Source organism: Pagrus pagrus, assembly GCF_965226575.1.
Source record: "Pagrus pagrus genome assembly, chromosome: 3".
Classification (NCBI taxonomy): domain Eukaryota; kingdom Metazoa; phylum Chordata; class Actinopteri; order Spariformes; family Sparidae; genus Pagrus; species Pagrus pagrus.
Window position 1 is genome coordinate 6,621,893 of NC_140187.1, and position 23,613 is coordinate 6,645,505.

Sequence of the window (23,613 nt, forward strand, 5' to 3'; positions counted from 1 at the left end):
GTTTTTCCTAATTAAAGTAAAATATCATGTAGTTTTGTGCTACGCTCAGTGAACTACATCGCTCGCTCAACACACGTCACCAACACCAACATGGCCAACTGATTAAGAGATCAGGGACTCTCTTAGCCCTAGTCTAGCTATCTAGCTAATTAAGCTATTGCTAGCGCCATTCAATAACGATATGAAAATGCTATCTTGCTGAATTATAATGTTTCCAGCTGACTTTGAAAAAAATAAATAAAAATGAACTGAATTATACGTACATGTATTGCCTGAAGCTAAAGCTAACAGGTCCCACGTGAAAAGGTAGTTGTTGGATGTAGACTATGTATCAAATGTGACTGTTATTTTTGTTCCAGCATCACCGTCTTTGCCTGAAATGACAGTATGTTTCACTTTTGACATTAGAAAGGAGAGGTTCTCACAAGACCCCCTGATACTTTGGGTTTCTTCATTTCCCTAAATCATATTTATAACAGAAGAGGGCTGCTCATCTCAGAAACATAACCACACATTTCCTGTCTGCTGTCACTGTCACCTGTCAATAACACAAATAAAATAAGAAGACAAAAGACAATCTCAATGACGTAGCATGAAATCATAACTTCAAATGATTACATGAGTTCATCATAGAAACATAATTTCAGGCAGGAGTAAATCAATCAGTGATCAGTGTCACCATCTAAATGTGTCTCCGTCTCACATGCTGGGCTTCCTGTGGAAACAGCTCTGATCAGACACATGACAACATGTTAAAAGCCTCAGAGATCAGCTTGGAGGCACACAGACAGGAAGTGAGACGGGCCCGTTTGCTCAGAGTATTCACACGGGAAATGACAACAAACTACTTGCGTTGTTTTGTTTCTGCGCTGCAGTGCATTCTGGGATGGACTCTGGACATAGAGGACATCTCGGAGCTGATCTGATGATGTGATTGGTGGATTTAGTCTAAATGAATTAACATGATAGTAACAGAGGAGATAACAGACAGAGAGACACAAGAACAAGCTGAACTTTCCATAATTACATTATTCCTATATATACACTCAAACAAACCATTAGAGACACTTTTACATTACAGGGTAATCTGATCTAGTATAGGCCTAAATATATCCAGTACGTATCAGTCCAACTTTAAAGTGCAGTTCCTGAATGCGACACCTGCAACCCCACAGACATTTTAAAAAACATAATCTCATCTCATCTCATTTTCTTAACCGCTTTTTCCGTGAGGGTCGCGGGGATGTTGCCGCTTTTATCCCCCCCCTTTCAGGGGGTTTGCGGGTGTTACTGAAGCCAATCCCAGTTTTCATATGGGCGAAGGCCAGGGTATATCCCTGGACGAGTCGCCAGCTCATCGCAGGGCCCTTTCTGACGGCAGAGGCTGCCACACAAGGTGCCAACTGCACCTCAGGAGCAATTTCGGGGTTCAGCATCTTGCTCAAGGATACTTCGGCATGTGGCCCAGGGGAGCCGGGGTTCGCTAGTCATCTGGTCTACCCACTGAGCTACAGCCGCCCCTAAAAAAACATAATAATAAAACAAAAACAAAACAATTAACATAATCAAACAAGGCTCTACCACGACTTTAAACCACATCAGCATCACTGTTATATGCACCATCTGGACCAAACTAAACCGAATAACTAAATAAAATGTATAAACAAATAAAATTACGTTAACGGTACTGAGGAATGTGTGAAAACCTATAAATTACAGAAGTTAAAGAAAAGAAATATACAGAATAGAACTAAAGTAGCAAATAGTTGTAAGAGATGACAATAAAAACAGTTGAACAAAGGAACAAGTACATTTGAGGTAGACAAGTAATGTCCTGAAGTCATTAAAGCAACATTATGTAGAAACTGACATTATGTACGATATGGCGCCCCCCACAGTTTCGGAGTGCAACACCACTGTCAGACGTAATGTAGGCGCTAACTACGAACAAAACTCATTACGTCATAACAATGTGAGGTGTTGAGAACTTGAAGTAAACATGTATGTGACGCTGTGATCCTCTCACTGAAGTGACACAGTGCAGAAACAGTTATGTAATGTTGCTTTGAAAGAACGACCAGGTCTGAGAGACGTGGATTAATTATTCCAGTCTGACGGTGGATTAGATCTAAATGTCATCTAAAAAAAAAGGGTTATTTCCACTGAAGGTTTCACATCACTCTTCTGTAAGTTGCATTATTGGTCCCGGTGGAGCATCATGCTGCAGTTGAATGGGTCTGAATTTCAGGTCTCTTTTTTCTAAACGTATCTATCCACGTCGAGTTCGCTTTCTGCAGGACTGTGACTGATAACAACACATTTTGGTGCCTCTTCAAAAACACAATAATGTGTTTCAACCTGGATTTTTGGATGTGGTGCGTTTGTGTGTTTTCACGTTATAATGAACTGCAGGACGGGCTGAAGAGATTGTTGCACTTATGTTGACAATAATCGTACTCTGTTCTATTTTTAATCAAAAATACTTATACACTCTCTTCTGGTCACGTTCTACTTCCTCTTTCACTGCCAGCTGACATCTGAAGTTTCCTCTTCGAGTCTCCAGCATGTCGATGATGTGCACTTTCTGGCAAAGTTCACATCAGGATGAACTCTTTGTCTTATCTCTGTGTCACTCACAGGCTTATCTCATGTTACAACTTATTATCCCTCTATTTCTTATCTTCGGTTGTTTTCATGTGGTCCTAGATAAAAAAGTCTTTATTGAACACCAGATGGATCGTTGAAGTGCAGCAGCAATAACCTCAGTCTGTGTTTGTGCGGCCATATATTCAAAGTACACAGGCTGTAAAATACACTGCACGTTTCATAAACGAAAAAGTACTTGCAAGATAATGTTAACGAAGTTAGCTCACATATAGAGAAATGAAGGAGATAAAAATAGCAAAGAGCGAGTGAAAGAGTGCAATATATCAAGTAAAGAGGACAATTTTTTTTACCATCAGAATGACGGTTAAATAAAAAAAAAAGCTTTATTTCATTCAACACTCCCTTTAATAATTTAACTAAAAATATTATTTATGTTTTTACTTTTTAATTCACGGATTCGGGGCTCCACACTGTGAATGTTTCAGGTGCGGTTGTGAACAGATGTGACAGATGTGACAGAAGCAGGTGAGTCTCAGAGTTTATTATCAGTTTTAACAGTAACATACGATCAATAATCAAGTGTAACAACAGAGTATGACTGAGTACTGAGAGAGCAATAACATCACCAGGTCCGTCAGGTTAGTAGCAGACACATTTGTTAGTAAGAATATGGTTTTATGCATTTACATCGCAGATAAAGGTGCATTCCCCTCAATGAAGTTTGATCACATTCCAGCAGCATCATTTTAGATTGAGAAGTCACATTATGTTCAGTCTGTTCAAGAGCGTATTAACAGTCGACTGCTGAAAAGTGTTACACTGAAAATAGAGAAACAAAACTTGGATTTCATAATGAACCCCTGAAGATAAACAATAAGCAACAAGGATATTATAAAATGCAGAATAAACTGATATATCTATGTATTTAAAAACGTACTGTACGTACTGCGTTTACACATGAACATAAAACCTGTAAACCTGTAAAGTGGTTTCCTGTTTGTCACAGATAATGGTTGTATTTAAGGCAGAGGGCAGCACAATCTGTTAAACACCTGAGTCAAACACAGAGCGCCCTCTACAGGAGCTCTGCTGTACTGCAGGAGGGCGGTTTAAAGGGACGGGTTGTATATTTTTGTCCTGACGTGAACTCTTATTGAGCTCAAACTGGAGACAAACAGAAGAAACGACTCTTCCAAAGTTTTTTTTTTCATCCCAGCAACAGACACACATATTTAACAGCCTGCTTGGTTTCTGGTTTTGTGCTGCGCTGCTGTTTCAGGCCTTTCTGTGAGCTCGGTCCTGTTCGGTCTTGTCTGGACTCTCAAGCGCACACATGATCAATGCAGCCAACTGAATTTGAAAAACATCAGAGAAATAAGAAAATCACTCGACCTCAGCAGGTCTCTGATTCCTCCACATTTCAGTGACTCGAACCAGATTAATAATCAACTCCTTAAATTATTCTTAAAAAAAAAAAGCCTTGTTGAGGCTTAAAAGTTTTAAAAATGATTTTGGCTCATTGACAAATAAAATCTTTCACAGAGTTTGTGACCAACATTCTCCAGACCAGAACAGCTGTTCATCCGCCCTTCCTTCCTTCCTTTTACCCAGAATGCCTTACAGACTATTAACTGTCACAGTGAAACACAGAGAGGCTTTAATAACATCCATTAAAGTCTGTAGGACAGGAAATGGGAAACACTTAGAGTTTAGCGAATATTGACAATAACGTGTATTATAATGATGTGTGATATCATTTCTTTGTAAAAACAACAGAGGTATATGAAACATTAAGGAATAGTATTTCAACACTTTGGTGAGGAGGCTCGTTTGTCGTCACGGTACAGCTATATGTGACAAACATCAGGCGGGTTGTATAACCCTGCTCGTTTTGAACAGAAAACACGTACAGATATGTTTCTACACTGAATATATATATAAGGCTGTTGTGGTTATAGTTTCATTCTGCCGGTCCTGTAAGATTATACTGAGCTGTAAAACAACAAGACTACAGGCCCGAGTCACACTAGAATTAAAAAAGAGCAAGACTTTGTGAATAAATCTATTAAATTTAATGAAATTAAGCCTACTGGCCTCTGATGGAACGGAGAGCTGTAAAGTTCTATAAAGGGCTATCTGACAATTATTTTCACAATTAATTGATTTATTGTCTCGTCTGTAAAGTGTTAAAAAATCTTATCTCAGTGGCGTCTACGAAATCCTTTCATTTGAGAGGCTGGAACCTGCAAATGTTTGATATTTTTGCATGAAAAATGACTGCAACGATGAATCGATTATGAAAATGATTGCAGATCAATTTTCTTTCAAATCGTTGCAGCTGTAGTTAAAAATGGAAAAAGCGAGCATTGTAGCGAACATGCTAATATGCTTCAAGAATAAACTACGCAAATACTGCTTTGTTAGCGACAGAGCTAACTAGCTTGCTAACTGACGGTTAGCTGACAGATAGCTAATTGACGGCTAACGAGCTTCAGTTGCTCTTTATGGAATGAAATGATGTACGATCCTGAGAACAAAATGTCGGCGGGGAAAAACAGTCGAGAACAGAGAAAAACTGAAAGAAGCTGAGAGACTAGCATGTTAGCTGTTAACTCGCCAGCTAGTGTAGTTCACCAACTGTTAGCCTTGTTAGCAGTTAGCAGGGTGACTTCTAGACCCAGATATTTAGTGAAGCATGAATTTAATTTTGAAGCTTTCTGGTGTGACCGGGCCTATAGTTTAAAATTAATGCCTTTTTTCTTTCCTTTTAGCCTTCGTCTGCTTGTGGTTGAACCTCTGATATTAGCATTTTAAACACTGAAGTGGTTTCTACCTTCAATATTCGGCTAAACCGCACAGAAGAACAGAACACAGGTAGGAACCAGGTGACAGGTCACATCTGATTATCCAGATATCCACATAACATATTATCCAGCACATATCATATATAAACCTGCGATTAAAAACCTTGTTTCTTGCTTTTTGATTTCTCTCTCATTAGTTAGATTTTTTTCTCTATCTTCCACAGAATTCATGACAAGTTACAGCTGAAACTGAGGTCAGATACCAGGAGGACACGCTCCTGGTTGTTCCTGAAACAGCAACGTTTTGGATTTTGGATGTTTCCATGCAATATTGAGGATACCAAATGGCACATACTGGCACTGGATTTCAGTAAAAACGTAAGAGACTAATATCTTTGGTAAGTGGTCATGGCATGAGGTGTCCACACTGAGACAATGATGGACTCTGAGGAGGGAGACAGCAGGTCGGTTCAACCTTACAATATTTTTTCCTGTTTATAAAAGGATAAAGTGCAAATTTGGATATCAACAAGTCAGTTGTTGACGTCAAAGATTATAATCAAGATATAATTTAATTCTTGATATGACGGATAAATTCAATAAACAAGACTCCAGTTAAGGACAATTATTTTCTCTAATTAGGACAGCTGGTGGAGCATCACAGTGTCCTGACAGGATGTTAGTCTGAACTGAGGAGACAGTTCTGTTAACATAAACAAAAAAACAAACAAAAAAACAATACAGTCCCTCCAGGATCGTTAAGTAGTTATGTTAATTAATAATTTGTGAAAACTGAACTAATCTGATTATTATGTCTGAAATCTGATTGGCTACAAAACATCTTGTCATTGGAGCATTTTTGTGGAAAAGTCTCAAAGATTTTCATTGTGACTGATTAAAACTCGTCTGGAGGGAGGAGATGGTATTGAAAAAGAAACAATAATGACACTAACAGTTTGGGACAGTTGAGCTCAGCTCTGTGTGTGTGTGTGTGTGTGTGTCTACAGGATGACACAGCAGCAGGTTGCAGGGTAATCGTCGGCGCTGACTTGGTTCTCGTTGCCGAAGACGTAGTAGACGTGAGAGTCGCCCTTCCACTTGTAGTTCACCTTAGTGATGGGGATCAACTCGACTTTCTGCCTCTGAGGGGAAGAGATATGGTGACGTTAAAGGAATGTTTTCTACATTTTGTGAAAAACACATGTCACAATGTCAACAGTTCACCAGCGCCTGTAAAGCTCAGCCTCAACTGACATTTCAACCACTTAAAGTGCAACTTTCTTGAAGATGTGACCTGAATGTTCAACATGTCAACTTTTATCTCTTATTCTTTAATGTCTGTGTTTACAGAAAGCACTCCTCCTGAATGCATTACGTATTTTTATGACCAATATCTTATCTTCGCCTTAAATGCGTCTGTCCTTGACCTACCTGCTGCAGGATCCTGGAGTTCTGGGCGTACTTGCTTTGGTGCTCCCTGACCAGGCGCTCAGAGGCCTGAGAGATGTCCGGGTTCGGGAACCCGACTAGCGGGTAGAGCTGAGAGGAGACGGAAGGAAAGACTAAAACACAATACTGACAATGTATCTGACTATAACTACTGTCAGGGTTAGGATAAGCTTCAAGGAAATGAATGTCAGTGTATTTAATGCGTACCAGGTACTGGCTGTTCTTGAACAGCTCCTTCCCGCTCACTGAGCTGAGATCACTGATCTTCAGACCAGAGTTCTGCTCCACCACGTGGTCCTCCACATTGTTAGTCCTAAACGCACAGATGTAAACAAATATGAGCATGTTTATACACAAACACACACACACACACACACACACACACACACACACACACACACACACACATATAGACATATAGACTAAACATACACACACAGAAAAATATGTATTTTTTCCAATTTAAATTCACATCATGCAGGTTTATCTTTTTGCCACCAGAGGGCACCAAAGCGTCACCAATCACTGACCACTAAATCCGCTGGATCTACACACTCACTGTGTGGAGAAGCTCAACATGATTCAGTTGATCCATCAAATTAGTTTGATGTCTTAAGTTTTGATTCGTAGAAACATTTCAATCAGTTTCAGAACGCTCTCAAGGTCCATCTTCAAAGACCACTGGGACATCTTCAAGAACCACCAAAACATTTGCAAGGGACCTGGACCATTGAAACATCTCCCAGGACTCAGGGAACCTCGTTAAAGACCACCGGGACCTCCTCAATAACCTTCTCATGGGACTAGGAACCTCCTTAAGGGCTTCCAGAACCACTGGAATATCATTTACTCAGGGAACCTCCTAGGACCTCAGGAACCCACCTAGATACAACCCCAAAAGGTTTCAGGTACCCTTTAAAATCTTATCAAGAACATCTCTGAGGACGTCTGGAACCAACATAGACCCCTAGTAGCTCCATAGAAGCTCTTCAAGGACCGCTGAGTCCAGGAACCTTTTCAGGGACCGGGAACAGTTCTAGTATTGGTACTCACCACTCCACTTTGAGATTGATGTAGGTCAGCAGTTGTTTTTTTCCTTCACAGGTTTCACACTCCTTCAATCCCTGAGCATTACAGGCTGTACACCTACACACACACACACACACACCCACACACACACAGAGTTAGACATGTGACACACATGCCTCACATTCTTCTATGATCTGATCAATTTTTCACAGTTATTGGTCAATTTTTAGATTTACTTTACACTTTACAGTCTCAGTCCTTGAACGCATCGTACTCAACGTACGTTTTAAAGGCACACATTTTTAATTCTGCCACAAACAAAACAAAAGACACAAGTAGTGTGGGATCATGGGAGTTGTTGTCTTCATTGTTAAACAAAATCTACATAACTTTGGCTTGGTTTTCTATTTTATTGTGAAAAACCTGGACAGTTTGACCTATTCAGGCTTCAAAATCTCTTGAAATAAGAAAAATCTAAAAAGAAGACGTCACTCGAGGACGTTGGACAAGTCAAAAAGGTTGTGAGCCGCTGCCCCCGCCCCCCTTCAGGACCTCTCTTTGCCTTTAGCATCACAGCGATTGCAGCTCTCATTGTTGTTGGTCCCGGAGCCGTTACACACCCAGCAGTCTTTCTACAAAGACACACACACACACATAGGAATATTAACATGGAGAGTTTAATTGTAAATCCACATTAAATCAGTTCTGTTCTGTTTGTTAAACAACATATTTCACTTTGTATCATCAAACTTTTACTTTCTTAGATGTAGTTGCTGTGTTATGTAAACCACAATTATTATGTAGTTTATTAGTACTGATTGATTAATCTCACCTCATATCCACTTCCATGGCAAGTCTCACACTGCACCGTCCCTGTGGCGTGGCAGGTGTGGCACTCCTACAAACACACACACACACACACACACACACACACACACACACACACACACACACACAGTTAACAGAGTTAACACAGAGTTAAAAATAACTTTACTGTCTGTTGGAGTTACACGGACACACTGAAGGTGTCAGAATGCCACACATCAGAATCCTGGTCTCTGATTGGCTGACAGCCGTCTGTTAAATAGTTGAGGTCGACATTTTGACTTCTGCTCGAAATCGGACCTCGAGGCAAATTTAACTGCAGGGAACCATGACAACAGAACTGACGCTACATATCATATGCTAGCAGCTAACTCACTCAGGACCCCGACGACTTCTACACAATCCTCTACCCTCAAAAACCCCAGTCACCTCCTCAAGGACTGCATGGAAGCTCTCCATGGAGTCCTAGAAACACCTCAAAGGAAACTGGTACCCTCAAGACGATCTTACAGCACCTCTGAAACCATCTCAAGGACCTCTTAAATAGCCCTTCAACTTCCCACAGGACTTAAGGAACTTCTTCAAGGACCCTTGAAACCTGTTTAAGAACCTCTGGCAGCTCTATAAGGCCTTGGCGACCCCAGGAACAATTTAAAAGACCCTTGTAACATCTTCAAGAATGTCTGAAACAATTTCCTGGACTCCTGGACTCCTGGAACAACCTCAAGGATATCTAGAACACCACTGAGAACGTCTGGAACCTCTTCTAGCACACTTCAACTGTTTGACCAATGATCTACATAGCACGTAACCATAGCAACAAGGCGTTGTTTGACAGACAGACCTTGATGGAGGAGGTGTAGGGCACGCGGATGTCCTCCTTGTGACTGGTGAAGAGGCTGGGAGCCGTGGCCGGGATCTCCCAGGGACGGGGGGCCGTCTGGGTGTAGAAGTCAGGCGGCTCACCTGTCAGGAACACGAGAGAGACGTGACATCACCTGTCAGTCAAACACCTGTCACAATTCACCTGAAGCCTGCTGCCACGGTGGCTCTGAGACTCCGGGTTCATAACAGAAAACCTGCATCACAAACTGACGGTGTGACATTTGAAAAGACACGGGCCTGATGGAATACACTATCCAACTGCATTATGGGAAACGTAGGAACTAGTGTTTTTGGAGTTTGGTCAATATTAGGGTCTAAAGGTCAGGATATTTTGGACTCTGCTGTGTAGGTTTTGATCATTTTTTACTTCTAAGTTGACTCACAAGTCCAACTCAACTGGAGTAGGACGGGTTTATTGTGACTAAGAATTGTTTCCTTTGTTGGTGTGTTCAAGAACAACCGGTGATTGTTTAACAGACTGTTTCCCTTCAGGGCTTTACTGTATATTGTATGTTTAACCCTCCTGAGTAAAACACTTGAAGTTATCCCGATGAATCAGTAATCCTACCGTGACAACATGTTTCTTCTCTTAAATCTCTTGTGCGTCTGTCTCCATCAGAACCCATTTTAGACCACCACAGTATATTCTGTCTGCTCTTCAATCCTTCAGGCGGCTGGTTAGAGGTTCAGACTTGGTTTTTTGGGTTAAAGCCCTCATGAAACAGGCAGTTTAACATCCTGAAAAACAGTGCTGACCTCGTGTTGTACCAGTGTGTGTAACCAAAGCTCCAACCCATAAAGTCAACACACTGCCTGCTCTATTATATAAAAAAATCAGCCTTCCTTTCTCTCCACAACTGATACGACCCATTTGTTTACATGAATTAAATAACATCAAGGAAGCAATGATGGCAAAGACTTAGTGGTGGCTCTGAATAAGGTTCAGATTGTCTGTGTTTGTGTACCTTCGTGAGGTTTGTGGGCCCACTCGGTTGACCTGGACTCAGTGAACGTCTCCAGACGGTACTACAGAACAAAACAAAAATAAAACACACTTCAACAACAGGCACTGCGAGTGCAGTGTAGTGAAAATAACAGCCATATTATATTAAGAAAATAACAATAGAAACAGTACCATCATTCAATACAAATGCCTTGATTCTGATCAAACATTGTGCTGATCAATATGACTGATAGTCAAGATAAATAAATGAACGTAATTCAAACTCATCGTCCAGAACAAGTTGGAAGTTTGAACACAATAAAACTCGGGCTGCACTGGGAGATGTGTTAGCATGCACCAAGCTAACAGAGAGTGCTTTTTTAGATGAGAACAGGATTTTTGAGGAGTATTTCTGCATAAACAAACGTTTTGTTTATCCAGAGTGTAAACGAGCACGTCAGAGCCTGGACGATCATCTACTAACACCAATGTTTCTTCATAACAAAACCAACCGACGTCAGTTTGACCTTGGAGACTTTCAGTCTAACAGAGATTTCCACACTGTTGATTCAGTGTGACTCACACTTCCAGAAAATACCATTATCACAACAAAAATCTGCGTAGCAATCGTAGAAAACAACGCTGCCTAGAAAACAAAACCTTGCCTGAGAATCGTGTTTTTAAGTTTCCTTCAGTGTCAGACTGATCCAGTGGTAGTTGTCTGTACACATTAATGCGTACATGGCAAACTACAACTGCTGATCAACCTATTAACTAACTGACTCCATGGGAAAAACATTATGAGAAATGTAGATCCAGAAGGATAATGAGGTGGGGACGGCGTGGGCGTTGGTTTATAAACACAATGTCTACACTGGCAGAAACCTTATTGCTCTTTCATTTCCTCCTCAGGCACAGAACTGAGTGAACATCACAATCACTGCTTTCTGTAAAATATTAGAAAATACACTTTAACAGGCTAACACTGTGCTTTGGGTCACAGATGGATGGGTTAAAATAAAAACGTCTCTGTTCCAACAGTGATCTGTTTCAGGCAGCAAGAAGCTTCATTTCGAGACATTTCGAGCATTCTGGTTTGTTCACATGACAGTAACGTGAGAGTCATCAGAGTCACATAATCAAACTGGTGATGTGAAGTGATGTCATGCTGTCAGACTCTGATCTTCTTCCAACTGTCAGATCTGTGGGTCATCACGAGGCTGACGCTCATGCCACATGTCCCCCTGGTATGTCCATATGATCTGTGCCCGTGTAAGCGATCTGGATCAGGGCAAACTTATGTTTAAGCCGGTGTAAATGCAGCCTTAAATTCAGAATGTAATCAAATCCTGCAGGCCACATTGTAATCATGGTTCACATGGTGATCAGATTAGTCCTGTTTACAATTTGTCTTAAACAAAGAATAACAAAGCAATGAGACACTCGCAGCTCTGTGGGGTTATACTTTTTTTTTAAAGCTAACACCAGCATGCTAACACGCTCACAATGCGTCATGTTTAGCAGTATAGTGTTTATAGTCACCATCTTAAGACGAGACGAGAATAAGGGGAATGCCATTTGTTTTGCTGATTTTGGGATGAAAAGAAAGTTTTAGACAAATTGAAGTTGATGATTGATGATGACGCGAGATGAAGAGTTAAGGGATCAACAAAGCTATTTCGAAATGTCATAGCAATCCATCTAATAGTCGGATAAGTGGTAGACCAACTGACAAAGACATGCTGTTTGTGGAGCAGGAAGAGACGGGCTGTTAATACGAAACTAAAGCTTGCTACTGAAATAACCGGATTAATGAAAAAGTTGAGGAACTGTTGGCAGAACAGAAAGCAAGAGAGAAGCTGGCTTTAATTTAGGAACTGGTGAACAGCTGTGTACCATTCTGGTTTGTGGGTACTCATGTTTAGAAGTGGTTTTTAAAGAGTAACTTAACCAGGAGTAAATCCTCTGTGATGTCTACCCCGTTGGTTTGTGGACTACCGTTTTGAAGCCTCAAGTTTGGCATTATGGCCGCCACTGTCCTTTGGGAAGGGGGGGAGGAGATCCTGGCTGGATCTGACTGCGATCTTGAGGACATGCTGTGGTAGCGACTTGTCAATCACAAGGTAGCCACATCCTCAAATAAACCCTGCTTTATAATGTAGTTTACACCCAACCCAGGATCATACTAAATCACGTAGGGAGAAAGATTTACTCGCTTTAACAAGGAGATGCAGCCGGTCGTCTACGCGAATCGTGGTCGTAAAGCAAGTATATCTCTGGCCTAACAGACCAGTCAGTCGGCCATGTCACTGTCTCTTCTGTCGTCAAGTTGCCAATTACAAACATGCTCCGTCTCTATTTTCAAAATAAAAGGCACCAAAAGTACTAAGGTTATAGAGAAGATAATGTTTCCCTTAAAATAACTATTTCTTCAAGACAATCTCTAAAGGCTGTTTGCCTCACACAGGACTCAAACCAAAGATGTTACATTAAACGTGAAGCGGGATCTAATTAATCTCTATGAAGGTTGCTCAGTGGCATTTTGAAGCCAAAAAAGCTCAACTTCCCGGCTATAAAATGACTCAGATCTTGATGTGGATCCCATAGAGCGTGCACACTAGAGACTTCCCCCGACCGAGCCGGCTTACTTCCGGTTTAGTTCCCAGCTGACAAATTTTATTGGACTGATTGGCTTCAGTTATGAAAGTGAAATGATTCATTTCGCGGCGATTGTGACGCTCAAAGACGTGTGAAGGCCACTATGAACACTGCCTTCAAAGCCTGGCGCTCCTGCTTGCGGCTTGACTCGAACCCTGTTGGTTGTTTCAGTTATAAAACCCGCTGCTGGTACTGCACCTTCACACATGCATTTACTTTTTGTGCCTATGCGAGGGGACCCGTCACTCTCAGAGGCTGACCTCTAGTGGATCAGTGTGTCTATTACATGCTTTGGCGTGAGACTGGGCTTTTTTTAAACCAGTGGCACTTTTGCCTCGGCTTCACTTTTAGGACCCTGAAGCTCGGTCCAGTCAATAAACTTTACAATCTCAATATATTGGAACCAATCAGCGATCTGTATCATATCAGCCTCATAAAACACGTCTTTAATTAACAAACATGGCAGAAACAGCAGTTCTTCACAGTGTGAACATCAGCTCACCCTGTAGGTGTTGAATGGCTCCATGCTGGTGATGACTCCATCGTTGGCAGGACCCGAACTGTAGCAGCAATTAGAGTCCGCAAAGCTCTTGAACGCCTCACGAGCCACATCCTCCGACAGAGACGGGATGCTACAAAACACACGCAAGAATCACATCATGAGTACGACCAGAATATTCCCTGAACGCAGCCTTTTTGTCATCTAGAAGCGCAACACGATCACAGTGAGAAAGGCGGTGTCAGGTCTCACCTCCAGTCTTCAGGTGTAGGTCCAGGCTGGGGCGGGGCTACAGGCTCCACAGGCATGGGAGGAGGCAGGTAACCTCCTGCAGCAACAACAATGAACTTTAAGCAGTTTCATCAACATGAATATTATGTGAAAGTTGTGTGTTGGACTCCTCTTACCTCCTCCGGCCATGATGCCTTCATAGCCGGGCACGTTGCCAAACATGTTGGCTGGAGGGGCGGCGAGAGGGGGATACATAGCTGGAATAAAAAAAACAACAGGACGCAGTTCATAGATCAGAAAAGCTTTCGTTTTAATACTTCAGAGTTTAATTTAAAGCTGAAGAAAAACATCAACCTTATTTTCAACGTTTATCTATTGCGCAGGACCTTTAAAGGAGCTGTAAACATTTCTTTGTTTTCTTGCCAAGAGTTAGATGAGAAAATTGATACCACGTTCATATCTGTAGGTAAATAAGAGGCTGGATCCAGGAGCCTGTGAGCTTAGCTTAGCACAAAGACTGGAAACAGGGGGAAACAGCTAGCCTGGTAGGAGAGGGAGAGGGGGAGATGAGAAAGGAAGGGAAAGCAGAAAATGGTGGTGAAGGGGAGAAAGGTGTCCGAACTGAGACTAGGAGCTAGAGAAGGAGAGGGCGAGGGCGAGGTACAGAAAGAATAGAGATGGTAGGAAAGGAAAGGAGGAGGTAGAGAAGGAACAGAGAGACTAGGAAAGAAAATGATGAGTAGAAAAAGGGGAGGAGGAAATAGGAAATGAATGAAGGCAGTGGGTAGAGGAGGAAGTACAGTAGGAAGCAAAGGACAGGAAGAGGTATAATGTGCGAACAGCAAGGGATGGGTAGGAAAGGAAAAGAAAATGAAAGGAGGAGGTAGGAAAAAGGAAAAAGAGGAGGTGGAGAAAGAAGGGAGGTGGCAGGGAACAGGAGACAAGATGGATTGATGGATAGATAAAAGACATTATTGCGCCAGAAGTGATGCAACAAGTCATTCACACGGTTGGTGACAGTGTGCAGTCAGGCGTTTCCTTCAGTTGAAGGTGTGCATGAGTGAAATCAAGGAGCACTCCCTTGAAGTTCACATCTCTCTGCTTGAGTTCTTGCTACCAGAACCCCAAACCTGCTACAATAACATGACTTTTTATATACACTGATCGAAAAGAGTTAGGGATGTTGGGATACGGATACAAGTCAAATGAAATGTCACAGAATAAACAATCAAGCGAAACACTAAAATATCCCTAAACTTATTTTGAGTAGTGTGTAAGTGCATACTGTCCTGTGTATGTATAGTTTCTGTGTAACACGCAGCCTAATTTACATACATAAATACACATATTTGAACGGGCTGCTTTTCTTTTACATCTTCCGGCTCTGTGTGTCTGCCTGAAGCTAAGGGTCCACAAGGTAAATATGAGGAAGGGTGAAGGATGTGTGACGGGTCCTCCAGGATGTTGTGCGATTGTCTGTCAACAGCGTCCTCATAGAAAGTGTGAAGTCTTTCAACTCTGTAACTTTCAGAGCAGTTTTCACTGAGCTGTCAATCCTCCACTGGACTGTGAAGGCACCATGAAGCCAGACCATATTCTGATATTCATTTGCAGTATAAATTTAACTTTGTGTCAAGATTTCAAACAACCAGTGATGAAATAAAGTACAATTTACTCAAGTATTGTTCTGAAGTACAATTTTGAGGCATTTTACTTACTTTCTCATTTATTCGATACATTTAGTTACTAGCTACTTTGCAGATTCACATTATTGTAGTGCTTATAGGCTGTTAATTGTGACATGTTACCGATCATATATATATATATATATATTTTTTTATTTCGTTTTTCAATGAACGTGAACATTAACACAAATGAACAAGTACGGAAAAATGTTTAGAAAATAAAACACAGACAAAAAACAAACAGAAGTAATCAACTGACCCACTGTAGGGATCAAACCTGGAAACTAAAGAAATGTCGGAATAAATAAATAAAACCCGTCCTTACACCTATATAATAATTTACAGAAACTGAAATATTCAGAGTATCAAAGAGAGGAAAACATCCAAAAGGCAAATTCAGTTGCACATTTTTAAATAAATAGTTTATTTTGCTGGCAATCCAACAGAAAAATCACTGTGGAGATCAGACCTGATCAATCTGGTGCCATCATATGGACTCTGATCAATTCAACAGCTCTGTTGACTCTCACTGTTTGGATCTCTTGATCATATTAACAGTCTTCAGTCAGTTTTAAAGCTGTCTCAGCTCTGATGTACATTTATTTCTGAAGAATGCACCCTGTTCTTCTGGGTCCTCACTCCAGATCAGGTCTAAACACAACCGGCTGCACTAAGACCGGATTTAAAAGCAGCACCCTGAGAGACTAAATCCGGATTTAAACGGTGCAGAAGCAGTGTGGACCCTCTCTGTATCGTGGTTAATTGTCTGCAGGATGTTTTTTTTTTTTTCTTGCAGCCGTGTCACTCAGCGCCCTGCAGCAGCTGCTGGCTGGTGTTGTGGTCAGTTTGGTGACCCGCGTCATGTTGTGTCCTGTCGTGTGTTTTAGTTCCTACCTGCGCTGTTCATCCTGCTGGTGATCGATCTGATCCCGGGATGATGAATGTTCACAGGCTCTCCGTTAATATAGGCTCTGTCACGCCGCCGCTACACGCTGCTGCAGAGACAACACGGCGACATTAAAACACGCGACTTCCGGTCGAAACTTCAAAATAAAGGTCTAGCCCCCCCCTCTCTTTTTTAATTTTTTTTTTAGATAATACTAATATTTAACCAACTGAAAGGAAGATTTAACTCCAAAGAAAAGGTTTTTATAATTAGATATAACTTCTACATGAATGAACACTTAAATATTTTACCCTGAAATCACTTTGACATGATTTTTATTCCCTGGCTTCTCAAAAACATTTAGTTAGATTTTTTTTTTTTTTCATGCCATGCAAAACATTTGGAAAATTAGAGGCTATCTGCACAATTTTTCCAAAAAATATCCAAAAAAGTAAACAAAAAACTGACATCTCTACTTACAGACATAATATTTATGAAATTACATCCCACATTTTCTATGTAGACCAAAACACACAATGTAGCCCATAAAAGACATGTAACACTTTTTTTTTTTCATTTTATACAATGAATATTAAATAAAATATATAAAATATCTAATATATTGCAACATTTGAATGCAGTATATTCATATGTGTTGTTTGCCTCATTCCACCTGAGGCTACGAGACACCGCTTCTATGTCACACATAGAAAATACAGGAAGATTTGTTTGAGCAACGCATATAGACTTCTTAAAATGCTAAGTTACTGGTGCAATGAGTACCAGAATACATGTTTATCTCATTTTAATTTGATTAATCTAAATATGGATGAATAAATAACATCCTTTCTGCAGACGGTTCATGTATTGATAAAATCTTAGGCTAGTTTTATCCTTTTTTTAATTACATATTTGGTTTCAGTTAAAGCTCAATATGACTTAGTCTTTATTTGTACTCCAAATAACTATATATTAATATCCAGATTTATTGTCTTGGTTACACAGTTCACATGTACAAAAGTCACGAGATGATTTTGGTATTAAAATGACTGAAAATAATAATAAAACTGTAAAATAATGGTTATCCTTTTTGGGATTTTTGTCAGGTAAAAATGCTGTTTGAATACGTCGGATCCATATTAATCAATTATTTTTCTTAAATGAAGAATAATACAATACAGTAAGTGTTTACTTTTGTCAACTGTAGTGTGGGCTTTTATTTTGAAGGGTCACTGTCATTTGTTCTCGGGTATCTTGACTCTTCTGCTGCAGGAATGTGGACCACGCCCCATCTGGAATAGATTACAGAGTTGAGTAGATTATATGGGGAAAATTACCCAGGCAGGAGGCGGACAACAAGGCATGAACACCTACAAACTGAACATTAGAGGATTTACTGACGAAATGACTCAGAAATGATCTCCCCAGTTGTGTCCTCATGTGGGACCAATTGTTGTGAAATGTCATACAGTTCCTTGGAGCTGATGACTGCTGATACAGTTCCTTGGAGCTGATGGTGTACGTCTGACATGTTGAGGCAGTTTGTGACACATGAAAGTAAATATTTCTCAGGTCAACAGGAAGCAGCAGCTGCTCTGACAGGCCTGGCAGCTGATGTCATTTCATGTCAGCCCCCTCCTCCTTTTCCAGAGGGCAGCTATGGTGGAGGTCCCACAGCTCGTCAGGTTGTTCACACAGGATCGGTTTTAAAACATCAGGTTGAGGGTCTGCAGGGTGGCTCAAACAGCAGAGGGGAGCAGGGCACCGCTTTTCATTGATTCATGTTCAGATGTATTAACAGCGGGCTCCTGTTAATCCCCCGTTTCTCCTGCTTTCTATTCCATATTTGCTTTATGATAGCTTTATTTATTTAGGCAGAAACTGAACCCACTCAGCTAACTAATTCAACAGAATAATAGAGTCCTTCTGCCCTAAAAATATTTGTGCCTGCAGCCCTTCTAAAGGTCATGTAGGCGTCCTGTTTGTACAAAGGGATTCAGGCAGCGTGCTTCGCAGCCTGGTGCAGTGGCAGACATGTTGTGTCAGGTCTGTGGGTGATTTTCCCTAACAAGGCGCCCACCTCCCTGAGGGAAGGACTCTCCACACATCCCACACAAGACCCAAACCACAGACGGTATGAGCCCCAAACTCAATGTTTATCAGGAAGCTGTCTGACTCCTGTGGCACAGCGCTGTACAACACTGTGTCGACTTTCAAGGACTGTACTTAAAGGGTAATTCCATTGATTTTACATTAAAGTATGTTTGCAGGTCTACTCCTGCACATGTGAAAAAAGTAGTATAAAGCTTTTTGTTGCTACAAGAGAAGCTGCGTGCACTCGAATACACCGCCTCCAGCGATGTCACTCAGCGACTGAAGCCTGATTTTTTCTTCTTGGTGCATGACCTACACTGTAGCCTGACGTGCACCGCAACGACTGTGATTGGTCCACCTGGTAGAATCGTATTTTCCGGCTTCTCAGGTGCTTCACTGCGGCGGTAATATCAGGGACTGTGACCTGTAGTTTCCCAAGTAAACACACCGCCCTGTTCGGCTGTTGCGGCCCCTCCTGACCGGCTGGCGGCTGCTCATCTTCTTGGGTTATACTTCTCCAGAGCTGCATCTCCCTGCCGGAGTGTCTCTGGGCAAGAGAGAGCGGACTGGCTGGATATCCAGAGTGCGAGCCGCCCCTCCAGCCTGGAGGCGAATGCCTGTTGTGTCTCAACTCAACATAAAGACAGATTACTTCAGGTTACAAACATCCTCGTAGATGCAGGTCTTGAGAGAGACAAACTCCTGCACTCCTACAGTTCTTGGTGTGTTGGAGGGGAGTCAGAGAGGGATTCACACGGCATGCTTCAAAGCCCGGTTGTAAGGTCAGGCATGTTATGTCAGGTCTGCAGGTGAGGTTTTACAGCAGGTCCATGAAGGCACCACTTCCTCAGGCAAGATCTACATTTTTTAGGGTATTTTCACAATGTTTTGCATTCGCACTGCTAAATATCTTATTAACAGTTCACCTCTTTTAACCTTAACTTTTTTTTTTAATAGGTCAAGAGAGTTAATAGTTTAGGATGCAATCATCTGCATTTAACTTTTAAGTTTCAGACAGTACAACCAAGACAGGTATCCGCATAAAAATATGTTATTATATTGAATAATACTTAAATTAAATCACAGAGGCAGTCAGAGTTAAATACAATTTACAGTTCTACTTTTGACAATATCAGGCGTAATATTTCTGATACCTTGGCAATATTACCTTTTATTGTATGTATAATGTATCTTATTTTACCTGTATTGTTTCCTTCAGGATAAATAGTCTCATCTCATCTCATCTCATCTCATCTTGTCTTGTCCTGTTAACAGACATCATCCAGCCAGCAGGGGGAGCCACAGTCTCACACACTCAAACACACGGCTGGCAGCGACTTCAGTTTACATTCCTGTAGTTCTTGGCAGTGTCAGTGTGTGTGTGTGTGTGTGTGTGTGTGTGTGTGTGTGTGTGTGTGAGTGCGTGTGTGCATTAAGAGGCAGAGTTACAGTAAGGAGGTTTTTACACTGAACCAGAGACGGACAGAGAGGAAACTGTGCAGTTTAAATAAACACAGGGGGGTGTTTGATTCTCTGTGTCCTCTGCTCTGGCTCTGTAAATCAAACGCACCTCAAAGGGGCCTGAAATGTTTGAAATGTCCTTAAGAATGATGTTCAGGTTAGTGAACGCGTGTTCAGACACAGATACTCTACAGACTTTCTCTCGCCGAGTCTGAAGCCTTCTGGTTTCTCTGCAGCTCGGTCATTAGACGTGTGCAGCGTTTTCTGATGTAACTGTGAGGAGGAGAGAGTTTTTACAGAAGTCAGTTCATGTTTTTTTCATATGTTTTGTTGGGAAAACTTAACTTGTAATATTTTTACCTGAGCTGAAACTCCTGTGAGCTTTGAGTCCTCCATTAGTTAAGACTTGTGTTAATCTTGAAGGTCGGTTCTGCACCTGTATTTCAGTCCTGACCAATAAGTGAGACGTTGTTGCATTTTGGTTCTGGTCCGATTTGTGCTTACTCAGATTTTTTTCCAGTTATTACAAATGTACAAAGAAGAGTAAACATTAATGTGACATTGGCAGCAGAACAGTCAATCGATGGTACCATGTCGATCTCATGTTTTACTCACCTGGGCAGGATCCAACCTGGATAAGTCAGAAGCCTAGTGACAGGTAATGAGAATAACTAAATCGAGACCGTTTCGCAGCCAGTTAAAAGTTCCTTGTAGTAGATTTATCTTACGTCACGTATCATTATCTTCTCCTAAACCTAATCAGGAAGCTTTTAACCAAACTGTGACTGGCAGCTGACATCTTTAAACAGAACGAGAACCTGTTTTTCACACCTAGTGGAGGCAAATCATGATACTGACATCATGACCTAACAGGTAAACCACTGATTGGATAATATCAGCCTCTGTCCTACGTCATCAGCTGCTGTAAACGGACAGGGTGTCACAAAACGCTAACCAAACTAGTGAAACCAGATACAAAGAAAAATTGTTTATCCTGGTTTAAATGAGCTGAATCAACTTAATTAATGTTAATATTTTCATTTGTCTCTACCAGTGAGGTTCGCAGCCAGTTTGACGCTTGGACAGCTTTGAACAGACACTCAAACACAAATAGCACTCTCCATATCAGCATAGCTGCTGGGAGTGAAGTCGATTTCTTTATCTGCCCATGTCCATGCTACGTCCCTGTTAGCCTCGAGCTAATGACCCACATTCGCCTCTAAATGGCTGATTTTTCAAAAACAATCTGCTCAACAGGCAAATTCTGGTGCTTCATCTTCACTGCTGGACATTAAACAAAACAAGAAGAGCAAGAAGCAGCTCCAACAATGTGAACGGTTCTTGTAAAAGTTGGTGTCATCAGCCTTTATCGAAACTTCTCAACTTTTGACACTTCAGAGGAAACAATGAGAGGAATTTTCTGATGTTTCTATTTCTAACAGATTCAGGAGGGAGCTGAACTCACAGCTTTGAGCCTCTGGTCCTCCTCCGCTGAGAGGATGTTTACACATCACTCTGTGTGTGTGTGTGTGTGTGTGTCATCCGGGTTGAGCAGAGTCATGCATTTTTTCCATTACCCTCATCAAATCGATGTTAAACACTCCTCCTCCTCCATCTACTCTCCCTTTGCAACTACAGTGTGTGCATGTGTGTGTGTGTGTGTGTGTGTCACCAAAATGGCCCGATCAATAAGCAGATAGGATATTTGATCAGTAAAAACTGGGACAACCAGTCTGCCAGATGTGGTTTCCAGATAAACGCCTGCAGATTGTTGTTATTTCACAGCAGCTCGGCTTCATTTCTGTTCGCTTTCTAAAAATAAAGCCTCGATGACTTTGGGGATCTCCTGACTTTTCCTCCTGCGCCACAAACAGGTTCACGGTTGTGGCTTTGAGTGAAAACAAAAGTGGATGGATTGCCATGAAATTAGATATAGACTCGCACACAAAGACAATGTCAAATCCAGAGTCACCAGAATCATCCATGCTGCCGGAGCGGTATGGAGGACAACACAGAGAAGTCACGCTGAAATAAATCTTCTGATCTGAGACTTAGTAGAGTGATTGTTTGGAGGGTGGGATGATGGACCTCCATTTCTCATGCTGCCATGTTGAAAAACTGTTTCACCAGCGTACATAGAGAGATCCAATCCATTGAGATATGCTGATGATGTCTGGACACAAAAATATAATCACTTGCAAATATCAGTGTGGACAAAATGGCCCATTTGGAGACTCTGCCTGAGTACTCTGCACTAAAACCTCTATAATTTTGTTTCATGTTCAGATGTTTTGCTAGTTTACTAGAGATTTGGAGCTGCAGCTGCATCATTCCTCAGGACAGAAATGCAATCTTATATTTAAACTTTGTGCCAACTTCATTTACTCAGACCCAGTGACTTACATACTTACACTTACACATCTGAACAAATATTTAAAGTGTTCCCTTTATTATGAAACCTTGATTATGCAAACAGACGTAGTTGCAGAGATACGCTCTGTTAATTATTGGCATGTCATTTTCAGAGACTCATAATAGAGGCTACTTCTTAACAGGTCAAAGATCTGATTTGAGAAATAAATCTGATTTTCCTTCAGTCTGAACGTCGCCCTTGTGTTGACTCTTAATCGGCTAACATCGGCACGCGAACACGCTGAACTAAGATGGCGAACACGGTAAACGTTACTTGTTTGCCGTCAGCATGCTAGCATTATCCTTGTGAACCTGCCGGTATGCTAATGTTAGTATTTAGCTCGTGGTCTCTCAGAGCTGTTATCATGGATGGATTGTCTCATCTGAGGGTAACAATAATAACACAGCTAACCGGGCCGTGTATGGTTCCCAACAGGGGTTGTACTCAGCCTGAGAGGCTAAACTCAGGGCAGCACAGTCCCAGTGAAAGACACTGTCCCATCCATCAGCCCAACACTCGGCCTGTTTTTTGTCAACCCCACAGAGGTGTCAGCATGCAACCCTGTCGTCATGACGACTGGTCAGTAAACTGCTTCATCTTCCATTGTTTTTAACGGACCACAGGTCACCATGGCAGCAATAAACAGCTAGGAGGCCCGGGGGTCTGTGTGGCGACCTGCGAGTGTGTTTATGTGAAGAGGAACACAGAGGCTTGATCGCTGCAGCTCCTTAAGAAAAGACATTACAACTTTAAAATATTATTGATTACAACAAAAACATGGGACGGTTTGATATCATTTGACATTATAGGTCCATATTTGTAAGAAAGTTGATTTTGAGTCAAATACTGACGCTTTGGAGATGGTAGGTTGGCTTGGCCACCATCCCAAAGCGTATTCGATGAGTTGATGAGTCAAAAATCAACTTTTTTTTTACAAACTTTTAACTTTCATTTAAACAGAACTGAATAAATAATCTAAATCAAAAAGATGAAGGAAATACTTACTACTTACTCAGTCCCGCTGCTCGCAGTGTTGCTACATATGTCAAGCTTTTACATTGTCGCACTGTAGTGCAGTTTACATTGTTCACAAAGTTTATACTGAGAAAGCACAACGCTCCTTTTGTCTGGTTAAAACTCAGCA

At 41.4% G+C, this 23,613-nt stretch overlaps 1 protein-coding gene across 1 annotated transcript; it reads right to left on the reverse strand.

The window, feature by feature from the left end:
* Window positions 1-3,133: 3,133 nt before the first annotated feature.
* LOC311254916 (protein SSUH2 homolog) lies at window positions 3,134-16,596 on the reverse strand. Its single transcript, XM_084348975.1, has 12 exons — window positions 16,510-16,596; window positions 14,107-14,187; window positions 13,952-14,027; window positions 13,703-13,832; window positions 10,565-10,625; window positions 9,559-9,680; window positions 8,722-8,787; window positions 8,442-8,521; window positions 7,914-8,006; window positions 7,068-7,173; window positions 6,843-6,950; window positions 3,134-6,553 (listed from the first exon to the last, which is right to left on the reverse strand). The coding sequence occupies exons 1-12, from the start codon at window positions 16,520-16,522 to the stop codon at window positions 6,413-6,415; spliced, it is 1,077 nt and encodes a 358-aa protein (XP_084205101.1). The 5' UTR covers window positions 16,523-16,596; the 3' UTR covers window positions 3,134-6,412.
* Between the last annotated feature and the right edge of the window lie 7,017 nt (window positions 16,597-23,613).

Coding starts and splice junctions, on each gene's coding strand:
- LOC311254916 (XM_084348975.1), bottom strand. Junction 8,788..9,558: donor CCTACACCTCCTCCATCAAG/GTCTGTCTGTCA, acceptor GTGTGTTTGTAG/GAGTGCCACACCTGCCACGC. Junction 8,007..8,441: donor GATGCTAAAGGCAAAGAGAG/GTCCTGAAGGGG, acceptor GTGTGTGTGTAG/GTGTACAGCCTGTAATGCTC.